Raw genomic sequence first — 27131 nt, 5'->3', positions numbered from 1 at the left:
GAAACCGGGAGCTGGAGGGCTGGGGTGGGAACAAGCCGAGGTGTCCGGGTTTGTGAGGACTTTGGTTGGATGAAGAGAAGAGTCGACGACGCAGGAGCTGGGAGCCTTGCATTCTAGGCAGAGAAGGATGCCTTCAATTCCGTGTGCACTGGGAGCTACTCACATTGTAAAGCCGGAGGCAATAACAAAATGGCTTTGGGTAAAGTATATGCGACTTTCATAGGGCATTTGAAGGGGATAGAGGAGATGTTTTTCAAGAAGGATCAGTTTGTCGGCTGATAAAATATAAGGATTGGAACAGAGATGGAGAGTCAATGTTGATGTCAAGATTGAGCTGGGAGAAAGGTGGAGCTATGACTCCATCAAAGAAACGGGGAGATCCAGAGGGGGAACCAGGTGAGAGGGGAGGCTGCCCGGGATTCAGGAGCCTGGGAGGCAGGTGCGCTAGGGAGGGGGCGGCATAGCCTGGTGGCCACCTGTGCATGGGAAGCACAGCGGGTGTGAGAACAGTCACGCTGCATTTCTGATTATTTCTTATACTCCCACTGGCAGTCTTTTATTAATCAGAGAAAAAATTATATATGTGTGTGTGTGTGTGTGTGTGTGTGTGTGTGTGTGTGTGCCAGTATATATATTATTGATTTCCTAGAGGAAGGGAGAGGGAGAGAGAGATAGAAACATCAGTGATGAGAGAGATCAGCTGCCTCCTGCATATCCCACACTGGAGATCGAGCCCGCAACCCAGGCATGTGCCCTGACCAGAAATTGGACAGTGACCTCCTGGTTCATAGGTCGACGCTCACCCACTGAGCCGGCTGGGCTATACTGGCTTTTTTAGACCTTCCAAGGAATTCCTGCTTGTCCTGCCTTTGGAATCCACATTCAAAAAAGACAACACAATATAAAACTCACCTTCAGATTTCTTCAAGTACAACGTACAAACTCCTTAATGATTAATTTTTACCTAGTGTATCATGAATATTATTCTGTGTTATAACTGTAATTCCATAGTACATGTAACTAATTTTTTTTTTTTTACTGTCACAGTCATTGCTGCAAGTAAACATCTAGATAGCAATGATTAATTCCCACAAGAGGGAAAAATTGTTGGGCCACAGGCAGGCACGTCTTAAGGCCTTTATTCTAGGAATCCCAGTGGGATTTTCTGTTGGGTTAATCTCTGGTTTATCAGGCCTGGCTAGGCTTATGGTGTCAAAGGGGTAGCCACGCCTCAATTTCTTAGAATTTGGGAAATCTCTGGAGGAGGAGGAGTCCCTTTTCCTTTGTACAGAAGCCAGATGGGTTGACAAGAGAGACAACAAGAAAGGATGACATCAGCTGGGTGGATGGGGTGGAGTGAAGAGAGAAGGGGAACCTCCCAGGGGTTGGAGTCCGGAGTCAGGGACAGGAGCTGGAGGGCCATTACTCGGTGAAAGAGTTAAGCATGTCCATTATGACTTCTTTCCAAATAACACAGAAGAATCTGGTGTAAGTCACTCCAGTAGAACAGACCTGAGTCCCATTTCACAGACATTAACATAACTGGTTGTTGGAATAGAAATGCTGTGGTTATATTGTAAGGGTTTTGAGCAAGTCCTTGGATAGTCCTCTAACAGAGAGAGAGAGAGAGAGAGAGAGAGAGAGAGAGAGAGAGAGAGAGAGAGAGATATTAGCTTAATTTTCTTATATTGAAACTATATTCGCTTTGAAGTTTCTCGTTTTGCATATTTGTTTCTCACACATTTTTCTTTTTTTTTTAAATCATAAACTGTGGAGCTTTGCTATGCTTTACCCAGCTGTCTGTTTCCCAGGAACGGGTGCACTGTGGACATGGCTTCATTCCCAGAATATCATGGAGCAATTATTTGTGACACATTCTTAAAAGGAGGCTCAGTGTAAACACAGACCCATTACAAACCCTTGAAACATGGAGAAGCAGATATGCATGAATCTCCCTTGCTGCTTGGTGCAGTTCCTTGCATGTGGTAGAAGCTAAATAATGTACAAAGGTGAAATGACTGTTGAGTAAGGAAGATATTTGATCACATCTTTTACTTTACTCTTTACCTCTGTTTTATGCCAATGGAGGCATCAGTCTCCAAGGCAGAATGTCTGGAATGATGTAGTTATTTATCCAGACCTTCAGCTTCTCCTGTGGCTCCAACACTTTCCATCACTGTGTCCCTCCCTCTCTGTTCCAGAACCTGCCATGTAATTTGCATTTTAAGTATTTTGGGGACTGATGACTGAATAGCTTGTCATCCAGGGCTCACCTCCTGCCCATGGCTTGTAGGGGAACAGGAGCGGGGACCCCACCATCCTCACCTAGTCACTGTCCAGGTGAGATGCCCAGTGGTCCCTCACTTTGGGACTGTCAGCCCAGCCTCTGTCTGTCCCATGAGACAGGTCCCCTTCAGAAGAGAGTGTGCGGGGCAGCATGCAGGAAGCTTCGGGCCTCAGACTCTGTAAAGGCCATGGGAGCCCATTGGAAGAGCCGCACGCGCACACATGGCCCTAAGTTTCGAACCAACGCGCTTTGAGACCTGGACTCATGCATCACTGGACTCACGTGGGCCAGGTCTGAAAGTGCTAGCGTGGAAGGAAAAGGCCTTAGGTGAGCTGATGAGCTGGCATGTTCAGAGCCACAACCAATGAATGTAAATTCTGCTTTTCCTAATTATACTTTTTTGGGGGCCACTTTGTTGCAGCACCTCTTTTTGCTCCACTCAACTTCACATCCTCCACGTCTTCCATCCCTGGGGTTGGTTAAGTGGTTACAAGGGAAGGGAAGGGACTTTGGGTGAAGGATCTCTGTGCAGCACTCGGCAGGGCTCCCTGAATCCTTGTCTCCAATTCATGGTGCAGACTCTTCCCTCAGCGGCTGTAGGTCATAGTCCAGCCCCTTGGACAGCCTGCCCCCTGGACTGTGTGAAGCCATTAGTAGAAATGAACACTTAAATCCAGGCATTTAGACTGTAATCCTGCTAAATAATTTGTTTCCTGTTGTATATTGTTTGCCTATGAGAGGGGGTGGAAAAATCCAGAAATGTTTTCCAGTGCATTTCCTTCCTTCCACCCCCAATCCTGCTAAAGATACAACATGCAGACTTCATGGTGGCGGTAGGCTTATTCCCGATGCTAAATTCTCATGTGCCCAGTTCCTTTCCCGTAGGAATGGCATCCCATACTCTTCATCACTACAGTGCTGGCACATGCCAGGCCCAAAGTGCCAAATACATGTATTGATTACCTGCTGATTTCTTACCCTGGTTTTGAACTCTGCAGGGAATGTGGCCAAGACATGCTGGTCTGCTTGGGAAGACATCCACCTTCTCTTTATTGCCACGGTTCCATTTTTTAATCTGCTGAAATCTAGCTCCATCCTCACAACGGCAATTGCTCATTTGGTGGTTGCCAAATACTTTCATTCTGCTAAAGGAAGTGTGTGTGTGTGCGTGTGTGTGTGTGTGTGTGTGTGTGTGTGTGCGCGCGCGCGCGCGCGCGTGTGTGTGTGTGTGTGTGTGTGTGTGTGGTCACCAATCCCTCTTTAGGCATCTGATGCTTTTGAGCATCACCTTCTCCAGTTCTTCTTTCTTTCCTGATCTTTTCTCTCTTCTCTATCTACCTCTTCTTTTTCTTCAGGCCCTCTAATTTGGCTCCAGATTTTGTCCTCAACCTATTCCCATCTTGTCTTGTTGCTTTTTCTTGTTGACTTCGTTCGTTCCTTTAGTTTTCACTTTTACTTAGGTTATAAATGATGTGCCAAATATAAATCCAGTGCTGTTTTTCTCCTCTGTGCCAGCCCTGAGTTTCCAACTGCCTATGGGACATCCGCACTTACATGACCCACATTTGATCCAAATCCCAAATCAACCACCATTATTTTGCCTACCCCCAATCCCCTTTCTCTTCACAACTGTCCCATTCCAGGCAGTTCAAACCCCATTCTTGCCAGCCAGTGTTGTTCAGTGGTTGAGCATCGACCCATGACCCAAGAGGTCACTGGTTCAATTATCAGTCAGGGCGCATACAGGCCCAAACCCCGGTGGGAGGGCGTGCAGGAGGCAGCTAATCGATGTTTCTCTCTCACTGATGTTTCTATCTCTCTATTCCTCTCCCTTCCTCGCTCTCTAAAATCAATAAAAACATTTTTTTAAGAAAAAGACAACATTCTTTTCAATAGAAATACAAAGTAAGTGTTCATTATTGATATCGCTCTTCTTCCACCTTGCTTACTAAGTCTGTCAAAAATTTTCCCCAAGAAAACATTTCTTACATTCGCTTCACTGCCACTGCCAGCACCCAACCGGGCCCCAGCATTTGCTGAGTATCATGGTAACAGACCTCTCAGCCTCTCCTCTTCCTCCTGCCTCCCGACTCCTGTTCTCTTCACTGGTGACTGACTAAGGTGTGCCCATCACTTCCCATCTCCCAAACCGAAGTGGCCCTTCCTGCCTGCTGAGTGAAACGTGCACCCTTCTTGCTGTTCTCAACCTTATGTCCCGTGACTCCCAGCCCCCTCCCTCTGTCTCCTTCCACAGTTAATGGATTGACTCCCTTAGTCATTGAATGCCTTCTACCCACCATGCACTGGGGCTATGGCAATGAACAGAGGTCCCTCCCACTCCTTATGGGGCTCGAGTTTTCCTGAGCAAGTGAGCTCACTGCTTCTCAACCCCCTTGCTGCCCGCTGCCTTTCACCCCCACTGTTGGAAGTCCAGCTTGTCTTCCCTCCTCCCAGAGCTGTCCTCAACTTCTTCAAACCACAGCGGTGAATCCCTTTTCAGAATTCCTGTTGTTCTTGCTGTGAGCACCCCTTTACTTATTCTCTGATTTTTTCATGTATATTAGTTTTAACTCCTAACTGGATTGTAATATCCTTGAGGTCCACTGGTTTTTGTTTGTAGGCTAACTATGCCCAATGTTGTGTGTGTGTGTTTGTCATTGTTGTAGTAGTATGCATAATAGCTGCTACTAATCTGCAGTTACAGGTAATGAGGCTGTAATTAGGATAATACCATGAACCAGGCATGGCATGAAGTGCTTTATGTGCATTTTCTTATCTAATGAGTGAGTATTTATTACATGCTTAATTGACTGAAGTCATCGACTCCGTGTTCACCAGCCGTGGGTCTCAGGGAATCAGGGAAGTCACTTCTTCTTCTTTTTTTTTTTTTAAATATATTTTATTGATTTTTTACAGAGAGGAAGAGAGAGGGATAGAGAGTTAGAAACATTGATGAGAGAGAGACATCGATCAGCTGCCTCCTGCATGCCCCCTACTGGGGATGTGCCCACAACCCAGGTACATGCCCTTGGCCAGAATCGAACCTGGGACCCTTCAGTCCACAGGCCGACACTCTATCCACTGAGCCAAACTGGTTAGGGCTCAGGGAAGTCACTTCTGCTCAGACTCAGTTTCCCCTCCAGCAGTACTGGGAGCTGGATGTCTGCTTTTCGAGGTTCTTTCCAGTTCCAACCCTCGGTTCGATTCCATTCCAGTCCACTCGTTTCTAGGGGACCCTTACTGTGTACTCTGCACAGATTTATTGCTTAGGAAATATAAAACAATGATGGCACAGTCCCTGCCCTCCAAGTTTTCACCATCCTTTGTAAATAACAGGAAGCCGGGGTGCCTGAGGGGGAGAGAACAGGGACCAGTTACATCACTAGGAAAAAGCAGGAGGTCTCTGGGAGTCGATTCTAATTAGAAGCTTCCTGAAGGAGGAGAGATTTCCGTCCAGTTGAAAGAAGGCAGTCGACCGAGTGGGAGTGCAGAGGCACCTCTTGGCAGAGCTGGTGGGCACAGCTCTTCAGCGGTGAGCCAGACCGGCTGTGTTTAAGGCCAGCCCACCAGACATTTTGCTGTGAGCTAAATTTAAAGGGTGGCTATCCTGATGTGGCTGATGCACACAACGGGAGAATCTCGACTGCACCCGAAAAGTATGTGGCGCTCCCGGGGGTGAAACTTTTGGATATTTGAGATGCATCCTCAGATTAAAACCATTCCTTTTGGCATCTGCGCAGGCTCAGCCCCAGGGGAACATCTGTCCCAGAATGATACATCGGGATTCCTGACACAATGCATCACATTGACAACTGGCTAATACTAGTGTTTCACAGTAATGCATATTTATGACTCTCCTCATTTTGAAGTGGAACTGGAGGGGTTTGCAAATATACTCACAAGGACAAGATGAAAATCTTTACAAGAGGTAAAACATGAGGAGATAAAAGTAGAAATAGGTGAGGCAAAGGAGAAGTGCGAACGCTCAGAGGCTCTGAATGCTTTTACCAGAGGTGGGCTGCATAGCTGGGGCTCGCGTCTGAGCAACGAATGCATTTTGTCCTAAAGAAAAGTGGTGGGTTTTTTCATTTTTTTTATAATAAACATTTTACTTTAGAACTATTTTTGATTTACAGGATTACTGTGCAGAGGTAATATAGAGAATTCCTGAATACCCTATGCCCAGTTCCCCTATTAGTAACATCTTATATTAGTATGGTATATACACATATAACGCTATTAATGAACAATATCGATACGATATTAAGTAAAGTTCATAGTTTATTCAGATTTCTTTTATTACCTAATGTCCCTTTTTAAAAAAATTTTTTTTCAATTTTTCAATTACAGTTGACAATATTATATTAGTTTCAGCTGTACAATATAGTGACTAGGCATTTATATAACTTGCGAAATGATCCCCCCCAATAAGTCTAGTACTCATCTGAAACCATGCATAGTTATTATATTGCTAGAGGCCCGGTGCATGAAATTCATGCATGGGGGGGGGGTTGTCCCTCAGCCCAGCCTGCACCATCTCCAATCTGGGACCCCTTGAGGGATGTCCGACTGCCCATTTAGGCCCAATCCCACACTGGGATCGGGCCTAAACGAGCAGTCGGACATCCATCTCACAATCCAGGACTGCTGGCTCCCAACTGCTCACCTGCTTGCCTTCCTGATTGCCCCTAACCGCTTCTGCCTGCCAGCCTGATCACCTCCTAATCACTCCCCTGCCAGCCTGATTGATGCCTAACTGCTCCCCTGCCAGCCTGTTTGCCCCTAACTGCCCTCCCCTGCAGGCCTGGTCACCCCTAACTGCCCTCCCCTGCAGGCCTGGTACCCCCCAACTGCTCTCCCCTGCAGGCCTGGGAGATTTCCCATGTAAGTGAAATCATAATCCCTTCCCTGCAGACCCAGTCACCCTAACTGCCCTCCCCAGCAGGCTTGATCGCCCCCAACTGCCCTCCTTTGCAGGCCTGGTTCCTCCCAACAGCCCTCCCCTGCTGGCCATCTTGTGGTGGCCATCTTGTGTCCACATGGGGGCAGGATCTTTGACCACATGGGGGCAGCCATCTTGTGTGTTGGAGTGATGGCCAATCTGCATATTACTCTTTTATTAGATAAGATAGAGGCCTGGTGCATGGGTGGGGGCCAGCTGGTTTGCCCTGAAGGGTGTCCCGGATCAGGGTGGGGGTTCCCTTGGGGCGTGGGGCAGCCTGGGCAAGGGGCCTGTGGTGGTTTGCAGGCCGGCCACGCCCCCTGGTGACCCAAGCGGAGGCCCTGGTATCTGGGATTTATTTATCTTATACAATTGAAACTTTGTAGCCTGGAGTGGAGCCAAGCCTTCTGCTCGCTCCGTGGTGGCAGCCATTTCTGTTGGGATTTATGTATCTTCTATAATTGAAACTTTGTAGCATTGAGTGGAGGCCTGGGACGGCAAGGGCGGGCGGAAAGCTTGGCTTCCTCCATTGCCAGGGAAACCCAAGCCTCCCTCCTGCTCTCTGTGGCTGCAGCCATCTTGGTTGGGTTTATTTGCATATTCCCTCCTGATTGGCTGGTGGGTGTAGCAGAGGTATGGTCATTTGCATATTACTCTTTTATTAGATAGGATTGACTACATTCCCTAAGCTGTACGTCACATCCCTGTGACTATTTTTGTAATTGGTAATTACTTCTTAACCTGTTTGTTTATTTTGTTTTTCAGATTTCCCATGTAAGTGAAATCATATGTTATGTGTCTTTCTCTGTCTTATTTATTTCACTTAGTATAATACCCTCTAGGCTCATCCCTGTTGTTGCACATGGCAAAATTTTATTCTTTTTATGGCCAAGTAATATTCCATTGTATATATGTATCACTTCTTCTTTATCCCCTCATCTATCGATGGACACTTAGGTTGCTTCCACATCTTGGCTACTGTAGATAAAGCCGCAGTGAACATAGGGGTGCATGTATCTTTTCGAAGTAGTGTTCTGTATTTCTTTGGATAAATAACCAGAAGTGTCCTCATCATGGACTTTTCTTTCTATCCTTAGTTATAGGACTTCTGTTCAGCTAGTCTTCAGGTGGGTCTCATTGATGGTTGTTCTATAATTTAGTTGTAATTTTGATGTGGTTGTGGGAGGAAGGGAACATAGCATTTACCTACTCTTCCATCTTGACTGGAAGTCTAAAATACAGTTGTTATTTTTTTAAAAATATATTTTATTGATTTTTTACAGAGAGGAAGGGAGAGGGATAGAGAGTTAGAAACATCGATGAGAGAGAATCATCGATCAGCTGCCTCCTGCATGCCCCCTACTGGGGATGTGCCCACAACCCAGGTACATGCCCTTGACTGGAATCGAACCCGGGACCCTTCAGTCCGCAGGCCGACGCTCTATCCACTGAGCCAAACCAGTTAGGGCCAGTTGTTATTTTTATTTTGTGTGTGGTTTTACTTACTTTTATTTTTTATTATTAGATTTATCAGAGTAATATTGGTTAATAACATTATATAATCTTCAGGTGTATGAGATGGTAATTTGATACCTGTGTGCTCAACGCCCAAAGTCTAGTTTCCTTCTGTTCCCATCTATCTGACCCCCTTTACTCATTTGGCTCATTCCCCTCCCTCCACCTCCTCTGGTCACCACCGTTCTGTTGTCTGTGTGTGTGAGTTTTTTTTATTTATTTTGTGAGTTCTTCTTTTACTTTTTATTCTATGTTTTAATTATTTTTATTGTTTAAAGTGTTACAGATGTCCCCCTTTTTTCCCCATTGACATCTCCTCCTCCCCTCTCCCACCCCCTCCCCAGGCCTTCACCCCACTATTGTCTGAGTCCATGGGTTATGCATAGGTGCATATAAGTTCTTTGGTTGATCTCTTCCCTCCCACCCCCCTTCCCTTTATTTTACTTTTTGTTTTTTATTCCACATTTGAGTGAAATCATAGGTGGGGTTTTTTTGTCCTTTTCCATCTGACTTATTTCACTTAGCATCATCTTGAGAGAATTATGCAAAGTTTTTATTTTTAATACACTAATGTAGCATCTTGAAGATTCCAAGCTTGTATTCAGGGAATTGTCCTTGCTGAGGAAAGAGATTGTGCACATTGGGTAACGCTGGATATTTTCTTTACTTCAACTGTTGCTGCAGTGAACTCATTAAAAACGAAAGCTGAAAGCGAAACACGTGCCCGAGGCTTTCTGGCTGAGTTTCCATGGCTGCGTGGCGGTGGACCTGTGGTTTTACTTAAGGAAACTTGAGCTCTGAGATGGAAGAGAATTTTCTCTCTTTAGAAAACTGTCTTTTTTTAAATCCTCACTGGAGGTTATTGTTTCCATTGCTTTTTAGAGAGAGTGAATGGGAGAGGGGGAGAGAGGAACATCGATGTGAGAGAGACACATCAATTGGTTGCCAGGGATCAAATCTGCAACCCAGGTACATGCCCTTGACCAGGAATTGAACCTGCGACCCTTTGGTATGAGGGCTGACACTCTAACCACTGGGTAACACCAGCCCAGGACATAACTGTCGTTTTTTAATTCCCTTTTAGATAAAGTTCTTATCTCTGCCTCTCCCCCCTACACACACCTCCCCCAAACCCACTTTTTTTTCAGTTTGTGCCATAAGAGAGAGGGCACTCTGTCCTGACCCAGTGGGCATTCATATGTGAGAACAGGGGAGCAGAGAGCGAAGGCCCGGGTGTGTGCATTTATATGTGAGAACAGGGGAGCAGAGGGCGAAGGTGCGGGTGTGTGCATTTATATGTGAGAACAGGGGAGCAGAGAGCGAAGGCCCGGGTATGTGCATTTATATGTGAGAACAGGGGAGCAGAGGGCGAAGGCCCGGTGTGTGCATTTATATGTGAGAACAGGGGAGCAGAGGGAGAAGGCCTGGGTGTGTGCATTTATATGTGAGAACAGGGGAGCAGAGGGCGAAGGCGCGGGTGTGTGCATTTATATGTGAGAACAGGGGAGCAGAGAGCGAAGGCCCGGGTGTGTGCATTTATATGTGAGATCAGGGGAGCAGAGGGAGAAGGCCCGGGTGTGTGCATTCATATGTGAGAACAGGGGAGCAGAGGGCGAAGGCCCGGGTGTGTGCATTTATATGTGAGAAGAGGGGAGCAGAGGGCGAAGGCCCGGGTGTGTGACCAGCTTTGCTTCTGCTGACAGTGTGAAGCAGCATGAGCGCTACGGCCAGCTGACGCTGGTCAACTCCACCGCGGCCGACACCGGCGAGTTCAGCTGCTGGGGGCAGCTCTGCACCGGCTACATCTGCACGAAGGACGAGACCAAAACCGGCTCCACCTACATCTTTTTCACAGGTAAAGGTTTGCTGTCAGTGCACTCTTCAGACACCTGGGCTTGCTCAGGGTACAGGTTCCACTGTGTGCTGAGTATCAATGATGACAGTCAGAGCCCTCCCTGTCGGTCAGGCCCTGGGCTCAATGCTTTCCACCAATTAGTTCAGGTAAGTCTCTCACCAGCCCTTCAGGGCAAGTACTAACATCATTTCCATTTCCTTTTCCCAACGGAAAAGTTGAGGTTTAGAGATTAAGTAAGTCCTTAAGGTCATACTACAAGGAATGCCTGTTATCAGAATTTGAACCCAGGACAGTCTGACTCCAGAGTTTGTACTTACGTTGTCCAATATGTAGCCACTGGCTATTTACATTTAAATGGGAATTAAAATTAAACAAAATTTAAAACTCCATTTCTCCGTGGCCCTCACGTGTCAAGGGCTCCATTGCCACGTGCGGCTGGTGGCTAGCCTAGTGGACACGTGACAGAGAACACCTCCATCCTTGCAGAAAGCCCGCTGTCAACTTTGAGTCACCTGCCCTCTTATCTGTGATGGCCTTTCTGGAACCCCCGCGGTCCTAGGATGCCTGGCCAGAGGCCTCTTTGTATTTGTTCTCGTGAGTGCTGAGAGCTGAGGGTTGAGGGGCTGGATTCCCAGAGGTGGTGGTCCTTGAGTGTCCAGCCCCCGTCCCTGAGCCTGAGCGAGGTGCCCGAGAAGGTGCAGGTCCGAGTGAACGCTCCTCCCCCGCAGGGCTAGGTGTGGCTTTGCCGGTGGAACTGCACTTGGAGAAACAGGCATTGCAGAGGAGGCTGCAGCCCCTTCCTCCTGAAGGAGGGGGATGGCGTCCTCCAGGGCTCAGCGGTCAGGGGCGGCTTTCAGGGCCTTACAGAGGCCGCCCCCTGGTGAAGTCAGAATTCTTCCCTTTTTTTAAAAAAAAAATTGATTTCAGAGAGGAAGGAAGAGGGAGGGAGAGAGATAGAAACATCAGTGAGAGAGAACCATTGATCTGCTGCCTCCTGCCCGCCCCACACTGGGGATCGAGCCTGCAACCCAGGCTTGTGACCTGACCGGGAATCGAACTGTGACCTCCTGGTTCATAGATTGACGCTCAACCACTGAGCCATGCCGGCTGGGCCAGAATTCTTTCTTAGTGTCGTAGGCAGGCACTTTCAGTTTTGTCCACTTCCTGAATCCATCTGCCTTTCAGACCTTAGTGATTTAGGCCTGTGACTCAAAGGACCTGATGCCCCGGCCATTAATGAGTGCTTTAACAAAATCTCATATATAATCCCTTCCCGTCCAGAGAGCGCCTCTCCGGCAAGCGCCTCTCATGGCCCCGGAGGCCCGTGGATCTCATTTCACTTCCAAATGCCCCCAGGAACTGAGTAGAAACTGCTTTCTTATCTCTGTGTGAGAAATAATGATGCGGGTGCTGAGACTCGGAGGGCAAGGTGACCGGTTCAGTGTTTCATGGCTTACAGAGGCGGAGTAAAGAGTCCAGCCCTGTTTTTCTGACCCACGATCCAATGTTCTTACTGCCCTGACCCGTTTCCAAGACCAGGTGATTGACTGATGGGCAGACAAACAGGCACTAGCTAGCATAACTGGCGTTGTCAAGGAGAACTGCTCGCAGTTGTTCACAGGTAATCCCTTCTGGTCCTCATTCTGGAATGTGCTACGCAGAAAGCACACGTGCCTTCGTGTTATACTGCCCTGGGAAGCAACGGTGGAGAAGGCACCTGAGACTCATCAGGGCCTCTTATCTGGACGAGGACTGATAGCATATTTCACATGACAGAAGGAAGACTTTTCTGTCACAGTTAGCCCTGCTGTGTCTTCCCAAAACATTGGTTTTTGAACTGAGATTTTTGAACTGAAGACCTCCCTTGAGCAAAATGTCCTATGAGAGTCCTGGGCTCTCTCTGAGTTTTAGAGGCAGGTCTTCTCCCTCAATTCAGGGAAGCCCCTTTGTGAATCAAAGGAACACCCCCAAATTAGTATTTATTTCAACATAAATATTATGTTGAGCATTGACCTATGAACCAGGAGGTCACAGTTCGATTCCTGGTCAGGGCACATGCCCGGGTTGTGGGCTCCATCCCCAGTATGGGGCGTGCAGGAGGCAGCCAGTCAATGATTCTCTCTCATCATTGATGTTTCTGTCTCTTTCCCCGTCTCCCTGCCTCTCTGAAATCAATCAAAAAGGGGGGGGGAGGGGGGGGGCCAATGTGTTGTAGCACTTTCTCAATCCTCAACACAAAGTGGGGAGTCCAGTTGGATTTTCAGTATAGGCTTTAGCCGTTTGTCTTCTCAGGCCTGGTGAGTCTGCAAACCCAGGATGGGCTGTGACGAGAGCTGAGCGTTCTGCTGCTGGCTCTGGATCCCTTCAGAACATATGCTTTCCCTCTGCCCACACAGAGAAACGGCTGGCATTCATTATGTTCGCGTGTTCCCTGGAGCTTGATTGCAAACACTGTGAAGCTTCCTTTTGATTGTTGGTATTTTGTGCAATTCTTGTGTTAATTTGTGCAACTGTCACATATTATATTTAATCTTATCCAGGAGGCACTCATGGGTTTCCCCCCCTAACTTTTTATTGAAGTATAACAAAGAAAAGTACACACATCAGAGCTATACAGCTCAATAAATTACCCTCAAGTCACACGTGACTGCCACCAGATCAAGGAGGGGAACATCACTGACAACAGGCCTTTCTCATGGCACAGGGCGTGGGCTCCAGTCTTCATATGTAGTAAAACCACATGAAGGAGCACTGTTATGGAGTTGGTAATCATTTGGATTTTAATTTATAGCCTATTAACTAATTTTTTTGGAAATTTTCATGTGTTTAGTTTTCTTAAAGTAATATTTTTTTTATCTGCTCAAGTAGATGCAAACATATTTGCAAGGGGCATATGTCATCTACAGTTCTTTGAACTTTAACATACTTTTTTGGGTAGATGCAATGTACTGATTATAAGTGAAAATTCTTTTCTGTTTGTTAAAGCAACTGGTGTGGTCACTTCTTTTCAAAGCATGTCCAAGTAAGACAACATTTTTGTCTTCTGAAATTCTGATGGTTATCAGACTGGCTTCGCTCACCGGTTCAGTTTTCTCTACACACCCTTAAAACAAAAGCTGTTCTAAACCTCACAGTCATAAACTCCTTAAATGTTTTGGCCAAAAAGGTATCTTGAATTCTATCTACTCTGGATTCTTCTCTTTACAACTGGGGATGACATGGCCAAGGCCACGCAGAATCGCTGTGTGTGAGCACAGGACTGTTAGGTGCCCCTTGTCCAAGCCTAAAAGTCATTTCTCAGGAAGTGGCAGGAGCCCCGCAGGCTGATAGAAAGCCAGGAAAAGATAGGGCCTCTGTGCCGTGGCTGACTCTTCCTTGACCTCAGTCAGAGCCCGGGGGAAGGGCTACATGTTAATGGCACCCGTTGCCAAGAAGTCTTGGCTCATGAAGACATTTGATGATACATCCAGAAATTCTGTCCCTGACCTAAAACATCACGTGGACTGTCGCACAAAGAAGGGTAGTGGAGGAGAAAGCCAAGAATCATTGGTTGTTTCAGGACCATTGCAGGAAAAACATGGGAAACAATTGAACAAGTGTTGGGGTATAATTTAACAATGATTTCTCTTAATTATGATAATATCCTCTCATAGGATGGAAAACAAAAGATTTAACGTGCCATGCCAAAAACAAACAAAAAAGAAACCTCAACTCAGAATCCTTTGTACTAAGGGAAGTTGGGGCATACCAGTGCTCATTTCTGTAAGATAAAAAAGCCATTTTCTCCTCATTTCTATAAGATAAAAATGCCATTTTCTGTGCTTAAAAAACACACGAGTGACTTCAGAGGGAACAGGGGTGTAAGAGACTGGCTGGAGGTCCCCAGCCCCGAGGCAGCCAAGCTGAGCTCAGAACCTGAGGTTGGCGGTAGCAGGTTCCTCACCTGTCTCTTCTCCAGTCCCTTTCCAGGGGCCTAGCAGGAACGAGGGGCACTGGGCTGGATTCTCAGGGGAGCTCTGCTGTGCTGGGATCCGCCTCCAGCAGCACTTCCTGAGCAGGCCATGGGGCTAATTTCTCCAGAGACACAGCGGTTATTTCCAGGTCCTGAGGCTGCTCTGATCGTATGGAAATCAGTCTCCTCCCCTGCTTCCTCAGGGAGTAAGCCATGGGCCTGATTTGGGCTTGAACTAAGACCTATTTTATTTCCCTTAAGGAGATGGGAAATAATAGCATCCTTCTTCAGAAAGGGGGAAATTATTTAAAAATAGCTTTCTCTACTCCCAAGGACTCAGTATTCTGCGTATATTGTCAGTCCCCTCTCATCTTTGTGCCCTGGAGTGGAGAATCCATAAAGTGTTCTTTACCTTGTTCCTCCAGAGCAAATAAGCCCAGGTCCTTTGCTTTGCAGAGAAAGGAGAACTCTTTGTACCTTCTCCCAGTTACTTTGATGTTGTCTACCTGAACCCGGACAGACAGGCTGTGGTTCCTTGTCGAGTGACCGTCCTGTCAGCCAAAGTCACGCTCCACAGGGAGTTCCCAGCCAAGGAAATCCCGGCCAATGGAACAGACATCGTTTATGACATGAAGAGAGGCTTTGTGTACCTGCAACCTCATTCTGACCACCAGGGGGTGGTCTACTGCAAGGCGGAGGCCGGGGGCAAGTCGCAGATCTCTGTCAAGTATCAACTCCTCTACGCAGAAGGTAAGCGTGTTTCCCACCAGTGCCTAGATTTCAGTGGCTTCTAGCTGGCCAGTAGCAGGCACTGCTGTTCCTAAGTATGGATGGAAATTAGGAGGCACAGAATGCTGTTCTTAATGGCTCCTTTATTGCACCACTAGAATGTTCTACTTCCTTGTCTGTGACCATGACCTTCAGATGAACCCTGGCAGACCTTTTAGCCTCCTCCCCTAATCACAAGGGAATTGGCTGGGCCTGGGGAGTTCTGGGTGCTGACCCCATGAGGACCACCAAGGTAGAGAAAGAGGAGGCTTTAAAGAATCCGAGAGTGGTGGAATGGGGGCGGCCTGGTGCTCACTGGGAGAGACAGAAATGTTACACATCTGTCCAAAGAAAAGAATGTGCCTGTAGGTTTGACTTCAGTGTTGCACTCATGAATTTCACCTCACTTTTCCTGTCTCCTACTTAATGCCAGTTCCCAGCGGCCCTCCATCCACAACCATCTTGGCATCTTCAAACAGAGTGAACAGTGGGGACGACATTAGTGTCCTCTGCACTGTCCTCGGGGAGCCTGACGTCGAGGTGGAGTTCAGGTGGATCTACCCAGGCCAGAAGGTAAGACCTTACCCTCACGCAGCCAGTTGTTCAAGTTCAGGTTTGTCTCCCTCTTCCCCACCTGCCACTGATGAAGACCTTCACTTACGCGGTGCAAGAAATGTGTGGGACTAAGGTAGGTGCCAGGGCTTGCTGGTTGTCTTTTTTCGGACCTCACGGACCCACCAGTGGTCCATGGACCACCAGTTGGTGACCACTGTTCTAAGATGTTTCAGTGTATTATTCACAAATGGCTTTTTTTCTTAATAGAAAAGGTGACTGGGTTCCATCAGGTAATTCACTCAGTGTACCCTCTTCATATATGATTCCTCTTCATAATTCTTTTTTAATACGTTTTTTTTTTTTATCAATTTTTGAGAAGAGGGAGAGAGAGATAGAAACATCGATGAGAGAGAATCATTGATTGGCTGCCTCTTGCACAACCCACACAGGGGATCGAGCCAACAACCCGGGCATGTGGCTGGCCAGGAATCAAACCATGACCTCCTGGTTCATAGGTTGATGCTCAACCATTGAGCCACACCAGCTGGGCTTCATAATCCTTAAATAAGAAGGGACAGGGATTTGAAAGGGACAGGACGGGCCTCCCTCTTTCTCCACCCCAACCTCAACCTTCAGTCTTAATTCTGGGTCGATTAGAGGCCAATCTAACTTCTGGTTCCTTTCTGTCTTGCACACAAGCTGTGCCCGTGGCGAGGAGCTCTGAGCAGACATCCACAGGACCCGTCCGAAAGGTGCCGTGAGGCCAGAGATCTTTTTAAATAGACTTCCCGTAAAAGCAGCTACAGCTCATTATTTAGCCTCTGTGCGTGCTCTGCTCACTATAGAAACAGCTCTGCTACCAACACGGAATGATCCCTTTGTTGCCAGAAGAGATTTGGCCTCTTGAGATGTACTCAGTAGCCAACACCCTTCTGGCTCTATGGGCTGTGATTGGTGGAAAATAACTCTCCCTGGAGAATGGTATTTTCCGGCCTTCTGGTACAGGTACTTGCTTTTACACAGTTGTCACAATTAGAAAACATTAATGATTTTCAATAGCGATTTCTTTGACATTGCTAATTATTATTTTACGAGCAGAAGGGGGATTAACTGAGTTACACTATATTGCAGTTGGTAAGCTAATCCGGAAAATACTACGTTCTTATCACCGGATTTGGGTGAAGTCTCTCAAAGGTGACCATCTGACGTTCTGGAAATAGGGAGTTGAGTCATTTAGGGCATCACATTATCCACCCCTGGTGCAACTTTTCTCCCACTGGAGCCCTCGGCACGTTTGACTCATCACCCTTCTCTTTCTCCCAGATCGGCACAATTGGGAGCTTTTATTCACTTGCGTGGGGAGTGCTTTGGGCTCTTCTTGACCAGAAATCCTGTAAATAAGAACCAGTGGGTGCGAGGGTGAACGTGGGCAACGTAGAGACGTGTGGAGAATTTTATCGACGTCTTTTTGAGTAATACCAGGTCTAACTCCTTGGAGTTCCAGTTCCAAAGGAATCAATCTTATATTCAGTAGAAATTTACTAAAGAGCCCGGCCGGCATGGTTGAGTGTCCATCTATGAACCAGGAAGTCATGGTTCGATTCCCGGTCAGGGCACATGCCCTGGTTGTGGGCTCGATCCCCAGCGTGGGGTGTGCAGGAGGCAGCTGATGAGCGATTCTCTCTCATCATTGATGTTTCTACCTCTCTCTCCCTCTCTGGTCCTTTCTGAAATAAATGCAAATATATATTTTTTAAAAATTTACTAAAGAAAAGGGCAGAGAGAGTCAACAGCGCAATAAAATCCCAGCCTGTGCTCTGAAAAACATGCCGCTGGAAATGACGATACAGTGCGGAAGCACCCATGGGCCTCGCAGACCGGTCTTTTATAAGCATGGCTCAGTGCTGAGTGGCTGGGACCTGTTTATAGCCGCGTGTCGTCCTTCCTTCATCCCTGTGGGTGTCGTTACACAGGATGAAAGGCCCGTGACAATCCAGGACACCTGGAGGCTGATCCACAGAGGCCTGGGGCACACCACCAGGATCTCCCAGAGCGTCATGATGGTGGAAGACTTTGAGACCATTGATGCGGGATATTACATTTGCACGGCCCAGAATCTCCAAGGACAGACCACAGTAGCTACCACTGTTGAGTTCTCCTGACTTGGAAACGAAGCGCAGTGGACTGACGGGAGGCCCACGTGTGCCCACCACCAGCTCGGGCGATCTTGTGACTCGTGCTTTGCAGAGGCTGATGTCCAGCGCCAAACCCCAGTCCCCACCTTGTGAGTAAGACCCAGACGTCCGAACACACAGGAAGTCGTCCGGTCTAATGATAGACGTGTTAACTCCTCGGACAGAAAGCATGTCTTTCGATTGCTTACCTATGTATATGCATTTCTGGTTTTTATACTCAGAGAGCATATATGTGAACAACTTTATATAATCGTCTCTATTAAATGAGCAAGTTTTTGTAAAATAAATTTAAAACTGGGCTAATTGCTCGTGTTTTAGGTTGGCAGAAGGACTTGTTGGTAGTGATGTTTGGGTTAACTTTCATTTCCGTTTGATTTTAATTGCAATGCATGAGCATCTAAAAATGGAGTAACTATATATGGACTATGATATGAAAGTATCCAAAAAAAATCATAGAAACTTGCTTTTTATTAAAAAAAAAAAAAAAAAAGGCTGCACTCAGAAGTAACTAGTTCTAGATTAGTACATTCAGAAAGATTTACAGCATGTGTTTTTATAAGTTTAATTTTCAATATAAAATAGGTATGCAGATTAAAGAAAATTCAACTTCATTTAGACGTTTTTTAGCATCTGCAAAAATATTTAGACCATAGTTTTCTCACCTTAAAGAGCGGAAATTGTTAAAAACAGTCAAACGTTATTCCTCCAAAACACAGAGCTTTGAATTTAGAAAAGAAAAGCTTCGTTCTGAGTTTAGCTTGTGAGCCAAATTCCAGCCCACGGCCAGTCCTGCGGCTGCAGTGGGAATTCCTGGGAAGTGGCTGAGGAGGAGGCGCAGTGCCAGTGAGAAGGGCTGTAAGCTGGGTAGCACTTGGGAGAGTGAAATATGTCACAGGTTGCACTTCTTACATTAAATATTCCAGCACTGTTTATTTAATCAAGGTAAAAATACACTTTGCATCATTACGAACTGAGCACAATTACCGTTTTTACACATCCATATGCTGTATGACGTGCCGACATTGTACATCCTACATGAAACATTTGGTTTGAAAACCGTCTTCAAGTTCTCCATTTTGTTTCCTACCTTCTCTCCAGCTGTCTCCCATTCTCTGAAGACACTTTATACTAACTGTGTAAGACTGATTTCCCCAGACACCTAAAGAAAGGGTATGGAGGAGAGCAGGGATCAGCAAGAGGTTTACCGGCGCGGGCACGGATGGCAAATCCAACTTCGGCTAATGACACTGAGCACAACAGGGAAGGGTGAGCAGAGAGCCATCTCAGAAGGTGGCGGTGGGCCGATTCCCGTTCGTCAGAAGCACACATGGAAGGTTACATACACAATACATTAGTGAAGCTTAGACTTCAGACACAATCACTAATAATTAGAGAAAAAAAACAAACCACCATGCATCATGAACATTAACTTGCTATGTAGTGTACATGTAATGATGCCTCAAATACCCCCCTCTAGTATCCTGAACCTGTTCTTACCGTTGGGGCTATTTGTACAGCCATCAAACGTCAGCAATGCAGATTAGTTAAATACTGACATCACCATGTTGACACATGCAGGGGGGGCGGGGCGGGGGAAGCCACAGTGCTTCCTTCCACCTCCCCCAAGGATGAGAACTGGGGGAGGTAATAAGTGAAGTTTGGAAGAGAAACTGAAATGCAACCCGGAGGAGAGTCCTACGAGTAGAAAAAGCCACATTTTCTACTCGTAAGCTGGCCATTCTGCCTTCCCAAAGGCAGAAGGATTCCTCAAAGGGTGCACGGGAACTTGGCGTTGTCTTCTATGAAATGCTGCATCGTTGGTTTCATCAAGGTACTCCTGTCCATCAATCAACACGGAGTCTACCTTTCTTAGTTCTGCGAGCCAGTGACTCTCTCGTTCTTTGTTCCTTCTAGGGTTTCCCAAACCTTGTACTATCAGATCCAGGCTGTGGCTTATTTGGAGAGTGGTGTCAGCACCTTGAGGATGAGCTGGCTCTGGAAAAGCATATGCCACTATCCTTGTCCCAGAGAACAATAGGAAGGAGGTAGGAGGGTTGCTTTTGTGGCTCTCGCTGGGCGAGGGAAGGAAGGAAAGGGAGGAGGCGAGGATAAGGGGAGAAGACAATAGTTGACATCACTGAGGACAGCTTAGGTCACGGTAAACGTGAGGCAGGAGCAATCCACGGCTGCCGCCCCTTTTCTTTATACAGAATTTTAGAAAAATTTGGGTTTTACATTTGCTCATAGCCTGAGAAAATGGATCGTAGTAAAATGTTAGGTTCACATGGGAACGTTAAAACTCTACAGAAAAAAAAAAAAATCTTGTTTTAACTGACATGGCTGAACACGGAAAGAATGCCGAGAAACTTCCAAAAGATATAGACACTGCACAGACGTGGACCAGTCGAAACGCTTCCTGTCACTCCCCACCCCACCCCGTGTCAGAGGGCGGAGCGAAGTGGGTGGCAGAGAGAGTCATCATTCAAGCAACGATTGCTCTTCCTTCTATGGCTTTTTGCAGAGATGCATACACTGACTTAGCTGATTAGTACAGACCCAGAAACACGCAGCTTTTGACTTGCAATACACAGCAAAGGAGACAGCATCAGACACAGGACACTCGCTACATCCCTTTCATTCACACATCCCCCAAATAAAAATCACAAGAAGGTGCCTGTGGCAAAGAACATTATAAAGGTTATAAATCTTTATCTTAAGAGGCCCCTGAGAGTTTTTCCCCTTATGCTTACGTGAGAAAGGCAATGTTCTTTAAGTGCTTTGTGCAAATGTCCGTGCAGATCGATTCCGAAATCCTTTGGGATGGAGTCTCCTGGCCAGAGAGCCGTGTGTTCCTCCAGAGCTCCGGTCTCCCAAGGAGCCGATGCAGGGGGTCAAGACTTTCCAGTTCGAGGGCGGTAATGACACGTCGGCCCACGTGGCTCTTGATCCCCCGACCGTGGCGAGGGTCAGCCCCGCGGACCTGTGACAGTGCTCTCAGACAGTCTCCCGCTTGCAGAAGCGTCATCTGGGCGACACGCTGGGGCTGGGGAAGGAGCCGGAATTCCGCGGCGACTGGAAGGGGATGGCGGGGGACGTGGGGGACCTGTCGGAGCCGCACAGGTCCCCGTTGTGCAGCTTCCACAGCAGCTCCTCGTTCTCCATGGACAGGCGCTTGTTGACTTTCGACTCCTTCTCCAGCCACTCCTGCAGGGTGGCCTGCTCGTTGGACAGTTGCCTTAAAGACAAAAAAAAGAACCAGAAACCACATGGATCTTTATTTTTATTGATTTCAGAGGGGAAGGGAGAGAGAGAGAGAAACATCAATGATGAGAGTCATTGATCGGCTGCCTCCCGCACGCCCCCTACGGGGATCAAACCTGCAACCCAGGCATGTGCCCCGACCAGGACTCGAACCATGATCTCCTGATTCATAGGTCAATGCTCAACCACTGAGCCACACCAGCCAGGCATGGATCTGAATTTCTAAAAAAATGTACTTGAAAAAAATTTTTCTTGCCTTTTTAAATTTGAGAGTCCAGAAAAATGACCCCTTGGAAATAAAAGGCAGTCCTGCCAGGGCTTCTGGGCATGGGCATTGGCTGCCTAAGAAACCCAGGAAGTGGGCGCCAAAGAGAAAGCTGCTCTTTGGGGCCAGTGTCACAGGAGGCTCCGTGACGCTCCCACAGATCATCCGAATGTCACGTGATTGTCCTGTGTGGGGCGGTTCCCCACTGGGTCCTGTGATGCTCTTTCTCTGAAGGCATCTCTGCGTCACTACGCCAGGGGCTCTGGGGGGAGGCTGGCCTGCTTAGGTCTCAGCACCCAGCCCAGGCCCCCACAGTCAGGCCATGAAGTGCCACCATCACACTCCCCAGGAAGAAACCAGCACCTGCTCCCCGACCCTCTGCGATCCCGCTCCCAGGAGGCGCCTGGGGGCAGGGCGGGGGAGGGGTGAGGTCCGGTGACACTAAGCGTAGCTGGAAGGGGGAGATCGGAAAAACTGGACCGTTTTCTCTACCTTGAAATTGCAATGTGCTTGTCTATCCGAGCCTTTAACTCCTCGTTCTCCTGCTGACATCGCTTCAGTTTGTCGACCAGCGCTGTATTGTTGTCCTCCTGGGGGCGAACAAGCATGCCAACAGTGAGACATTAAAAACAGGGAAACAAAGCCCTCGTTTCCTACGGCACACTCCTGACACCAGCACGCACGGGAGAGATCTAAGTGAGGCAAGTTTAGTTGTATAGTGAAATACCTATCCACAGACACATTGCAAAACAGAATCTGAAGCAGCAAAGCAGAGCATCTAGGTCAAGCATATTAAACTCGCGGCTGGTGGGCTGCATGCCTCATCCTCCTATATAATAAAGAGGTAATATGCAAATTGACCCTCATGCCCTCACAAGATGGCTGCCTACGACCAGGCCAGCAGGGGGGTTAGTGAGGGACAACCAAACGACTGAAAAGCAGGCTGCGTGGGGCAACCAGGCTGGCGGGGGGGGGGGGGGGGGCAGTTGGGGGTGACCAGGCCGGCAGGGAGGGGGGCAGTAAGAGAGTAAGAGGTGACCAGGCCAGTGGGGGGGGGGGCAGTTAGGGGTGACCAGGCCAGTGTGGGGGGGGTGCAGTTGGGGGCAACCAGGCTGGTGGGGGGGGGGGAAGTTGGGGGTGACTAGGCCAGCGGGGGGGCAGTTAGGGGCAACCAGGCCAGCAGAGGGGGGCAGTTGGGGGCGACCAGGCAGGCAGGCAGGTGAGCAATTAGGAGCCAGTGGTCCAGGATTGTGAGAGGGATGTCCGACTGCCGGTTTAGGCCCAATCCCTGGGATCGGGCCTAAACCGGCAGTCGGACATCCCCCAAGGGGTCCCGGATTGAAGAGGGTGCAGGCTGGGCTGAGGGGACCCCCTCCCATGCACGAATTTCATGCACTGGGCCTCTAGTTTATTATAAACGAGGCATGCAGCCCACCTGCCACGAGTTTGACATGCTTGATCTAGGTTTTTTTTTTTTTTTTTTAAATGCATTGTCAGATTTCAAGAACCACTCGAACAATGAACACAAGGGGGTGACTGAGTTGGTCTATGTCACGCCGTTTTAGAGGTTCCCCCAACCCCCCAAGAAACTGGGGTCCTGACCTGGGCAACCGTGGGGACGTGCCTCTTGGATTCAAGGTGGTAAAACAAAAGCAGCAGCCAGGCATAGGCCTGCATTTATCAAGGGTACCAGCACTTCTTATGGTCCGTCTTGCAAAAAATAAATTCCCACGTTTGATGAAAACTCAAAGGCCAACAACAGGTCACCGCTCTGGGTGATGTTTAACGTGGCCTTAAACATGGTTTCCTAGCTCCTCTTCAGCATCTATTTACCTCTCAGTGGCCCCACAAAGCAGCAATTTGCAAAACGAGCGTCCAGTGAGAGAAACGCCGGTACAGAAAGCCTCCCCCCTCAGTTCAATTAAAGGCACATTTGGCCTCCTTGCTGGCCTGCCCAGGCTACACTTCCAAGGAAGACACATTGATTGGTTGGGAGATTAAAGGATAAAATCCCAGAAGACATTTAACATGCTGAGGAGCTGGTTACATCCCAGAGCACTTTCTAAAGGTAAGATTTTATTACTTGCTTAGGAGATGACTTCACAGCTCTGTCACAGTTAAGTCTAAGTCCCTGTCATTGTACCGTACGACTGACTACTCTACTTTGATTATGGCTCTTAGTGTGGGATCCTATTGTTCTTAACGTATCATATTATCCAGAAAATGCTCCGGACAAGTCAATCAAATGAAATAACGTCCTACAAAACGAGACTAGAATGTAAGAAAAAGGGGGCCTTGGAACATCAGTTCTCTGTCCGAGAGCCACAAACTAAATTTCACTCACAGCCTTCAGAGTGTGTGCTCTTTATCCCACTGGATTCATCTTATTAAAGCACAGTTTTCAGCCCATTCTAATTCACAAGAAGCAAGACGAAAAACTTAGGTAGCCAGACTCAATTGCTCCACTGTGACTAAGTCCCATGTCTAACTTGTTGGGGCATCCAAAACTTGCCCAGAGTTGGAGAAACATCAAAGTACTGATTTGACATGATTTGAAAATTCTTCCCACGCAGGGCAAGATACACAGACCCCTGAAAGGGGAGCCGGGTTTGTTAGTTGTGGGTTTTCCAAGGACCCCATGCTGCTTTACCTGTTCCTTGAAAAAAAAAGAAAGAAGAAGAAGGAAGAAGAGGGAGGAGGGAGGAGGAGGAGAAGAAGAGGGAGGAGGAGGAGAAGAAGAGGGAGGAGGGAGGAGGAGGAGAAGAAGAGGGAGGAGGGAGGAGGAGGAGAAGAAGAGGGAGGAGGGAGGAGGAGGAGAAGAAGAGGGAGAAGGGAGGAGGAGGAGAAGAAGAGGGAGGAGGGAGGAGGAGGAAGAGAAGAGGGAGGAGGGAGGAGGAGGAGGAGAAGAAGAAGAAGGAAGAAGGAAGAAAGGAAGAAGGAAGAAGGAAGAAGGAAGAAAGAAGAAAGAAGAAGAAGAAGAAGGAAGAAGGAAGAAAGGAAGAAGGAAGCAGGAAGAAAGAAGAAAGAAGAAGAAGAAGAAGAAGGAAGTGTTGCAGAAGGCAGCAATGGCCAGCCTGGAGCAAGCACAGAAACGGAAATGAAACCTCCTTTGCCTGTGGTAACAGCAGCCCCCAGTTCTAGGTCACAGTCCCATTCCCACTGCCCAGATGCCAGGCCCTTGGGGAGGTGCTGACAGAAACGTACCAGTTTCTCCATTTTCATCAGCTTCACGTCCTGCTGGTGCAGCTTCTCGTTCTTGATCTCCAGCACGGCCTTCAGGCTCTCCAGCTCCTGCTCCAGGTACATGATCTGAGGGTTTTTCTGGGAAAGACACAGCAGGTCATTAAATGCAATCCCACTGTTCAAATTCTTAATAAAAAAAAAAATATATATATTAGACCTAGGAATTAGACAAAGTGGCAGCAAGCTTCTACCTCCTTACCTCGGTTTCAAAGAAAAGAGGTGAAAGGATTGGTTAGGATAACGTTAACCTCCAAGTCGTCAGTTATAAGGAGGACATAAAACACTTCATATCTGAAAACAAGCGTTTCACGCATTTGTCAGCAACTTAACGTGGAGAAGATATTGGCAGCACCAAGTATTTTATTGGAAGTAGGAGAAAACTATTGCTTAACAACAGAAAACAGAATTCTGACCGGAAATGGGGTTTCTCCAAGCCCAGCACTGGTGTTCGGGGGGAGGAAAGGGAACAACAGCTCTCTCCCCCCACAGTCAGTACCTGACCAGGAATGAGAAGACGGTGCATGCGTAGGGCTCTCTGGAAAACCACAGGGATGACGGTGACGTCCTGCGTCTTTCGGATTTTTAGTGTGACGGGACTGCGCTGGCCTGGCCGTCCTAGGCAGCTGTGACGCCTTGTCATTTTATTTTGTGACACCCAACACCCACGCGGCATATAGCACAGGTACTACCGAAAGTCTATCAAATAAACGCTCCGTAAGGGAGACACCTCCTTAGAGCCCAACTCCAGGGGGGATGCCCAGACTCCTTGCTTTACTTATGGAAATTCAGGTGAACCATCCAAAATGTATGACACAAATGGACAGTGGGAGACAGCCTCTCCACCCCCGGCCAGGGACTCCCTGAGCTGGCAGCGAAGTTCATGAGGCAAAAAGCTTTGCTTCCAGTCTCAGGGCACCAGGAACCGTGGTTCTCAAAGCACAAGCGGTAAACAAGCACAAACTCCAAAAAAAGGAGTGAGGCCGGGGAGTGAGGGTACAAGCTACAAGAGCAAGGTGAGCTTACAGGAGAAATTTGTACTTTTCAAAAGGGAGGAACAGTCATACATTGAAATACTGTCCGGCCAAGGAAAGGCATGAAGTCCCTATACCTGCTGTAACATGCATGGACGCCGAGAACGTACGCTCCGCGGAAGAAGCCAGGCACAGAAGGCCACAGACACGATTCCGTTTAAGTGAAGAGGTAGGCCACAGACAGGAAGTAGCCTGGCGACCCCCTGGGGCTTTGTGGGGAGATAGGGGGTGACTGCTAATGAGTACCAGGTTCTTTAGGGCCGATGCAAATGTTCTGGAAATTAGATAGCTGGTGACCAACACACAACTTTGTGAATATACTAAAAACCACTGAATTGCACATTTTATAAGGTATATAAATTATATCTCAATATAGCAGTCAGTTTAAAAAAAAAAAGTGAAGACTTCAAACAAAAGCCTGACCCTAAACTGATACTTTTCTTGTCTTGCTGTAGGTATTAGCTTAGACCACTTGCAATATATAGGGCAGCCGTGGGCAAACTACGGCCCGCGGGCCGGATCCGGCCCGTTTGGCTGTTCTATCCGGCCCGCGGAGTCGAAAGAGCGGAGGGTTCTCTTGCTCTCCCCTCCGCTCCTTTACTTTGAATTTATATTAGTTCACACAAACACTCCATCCATGCTTTTGTTCCGGCCCTCCGGTCCAGTTTAAGAACCCATTGTGGCCCTCGAGTCAAAAAGTTTGCCCACCCCTGATATAGGGTATCCCCCCCCAACATGTATACACACTTTAACAGCTGGTAGCTGTTAAATGAAGATAAAATGTATTTTAATGAACACGGCGTATACATTTGGAGAGGACACCCTGTCTGCTGGGCTTCATCGGCATGCCAGTGTTTAAGATTTTAAAAACATACCACTAAACACAGAAGCCGTTCAATACAGTTTAAACAGCACAGCTCAAGAGCTGAGAAGGGCCCCAGACTCTGCTATTTCTCTGCTGCTGAACATAACTCAACTTGGAAAGGTGGCTAAGGAGGAGGAGAACTCAGTAGTGATGGAGGATCATGCAACTTACTGAATTCGCTTTCTCTCTTGAGAGTCTTTTTTGTTCTTCTGATTTCAGCTTTTCATTTAAAGCCTCATTTTCACTCTTCAGATCAGTGATTTGTTTCTAAAACACAAATAATGAAATGTGGGACAGGAGTCGGCACACAGACACCAGAACCACAGCAGAATGTGCGCAGAAACATCCCAAACCCACAAACCCCAAAGCTCAAGGTTATTATTTTTTTTGTATTGAG

At 47.6% G+C, this 27131-nt stretch overlaps 2 protein-coding genes across 6 annotated transcripts in view; one reads left to right on the top strand and one right to left on the bottom strand.

Annotated features, from left to right (window-relative positions):
- PDGFRL (platelet derived growth factor receptor like) overlaps positions 1 to 18557 on the top strand; it is a 41269-nt gene extending 22712 nt beyond the window's left edge. The window contains exons 3-6 of the mRNA XM_080661414.1: positions 10448 to 10599; positions 15008 to 15301; positions 15753 to 15892; positions 17848 to 18557. Coding sequence (XP_080517540.1) covers positions 10448 to 10599; positions 15008 to 15301; positions 15753 to 15892; positions 17848 to 18036 — 775 coding nt within the window. The 3' untranslated portion in view covers positions 18037 to 18557. The remainder of the gene's footprint in view (positions 1 to 10447; positions 10600 to 15007; positions 15302 to 15752; positions 15893 to 17847) is intronic.
- The window catches only part of MTUS1 (microtubule associated scaffold protein 1), a gene marked incomplete at its 5' end in the record, with an annotated part of 144534 nt that continues 135912 nt past the window's right edge, over positions 18510 to 27131 (bottom strand). For 4 of the 5 annotated variants that reach the window (XM_080661403.1, XM_080661404.1, XM_080661405.1 and 1 more), the window contains 4 exons: positions 18510 to 21304; positions 22088 to 22185; positions 24800 to 24916; positions 26906 to 27001. In XM_080661403.1, coding sequence (XP_080517529.1) covers positions 21091 to 21304; positions 22088 to 22185; positions 24800 to 24916; positions 26906 to 27001 — 525 coding nt within the window. In that variant the 3' untranslated portion in view covers positions 18510 to 21090. The remainder of the gene's footprint in view (positions 21305 to 22087; positions 22186 to 24799; positions 24917 to 26905; positions 27002 to 27131) is intronic. The other variant, XR_013960191.1, reaches the window with a different exon arrangement.

The sequence above is a fragment of the Plecotus auritus genome, assembly GCF_963455305.1.
Source record: "Plecotus auritus genome assembly, chromosome: 3".
Lineage (NCBI taxonomy): Eukaryota > Metazoa > Chordata > Mammalia > Chiroptera > Vespertilionidae > Plecotus > Plecotus auritus.
This window is presented reverse-complemented; position numbering and strand designations above follow the sequence as displayed.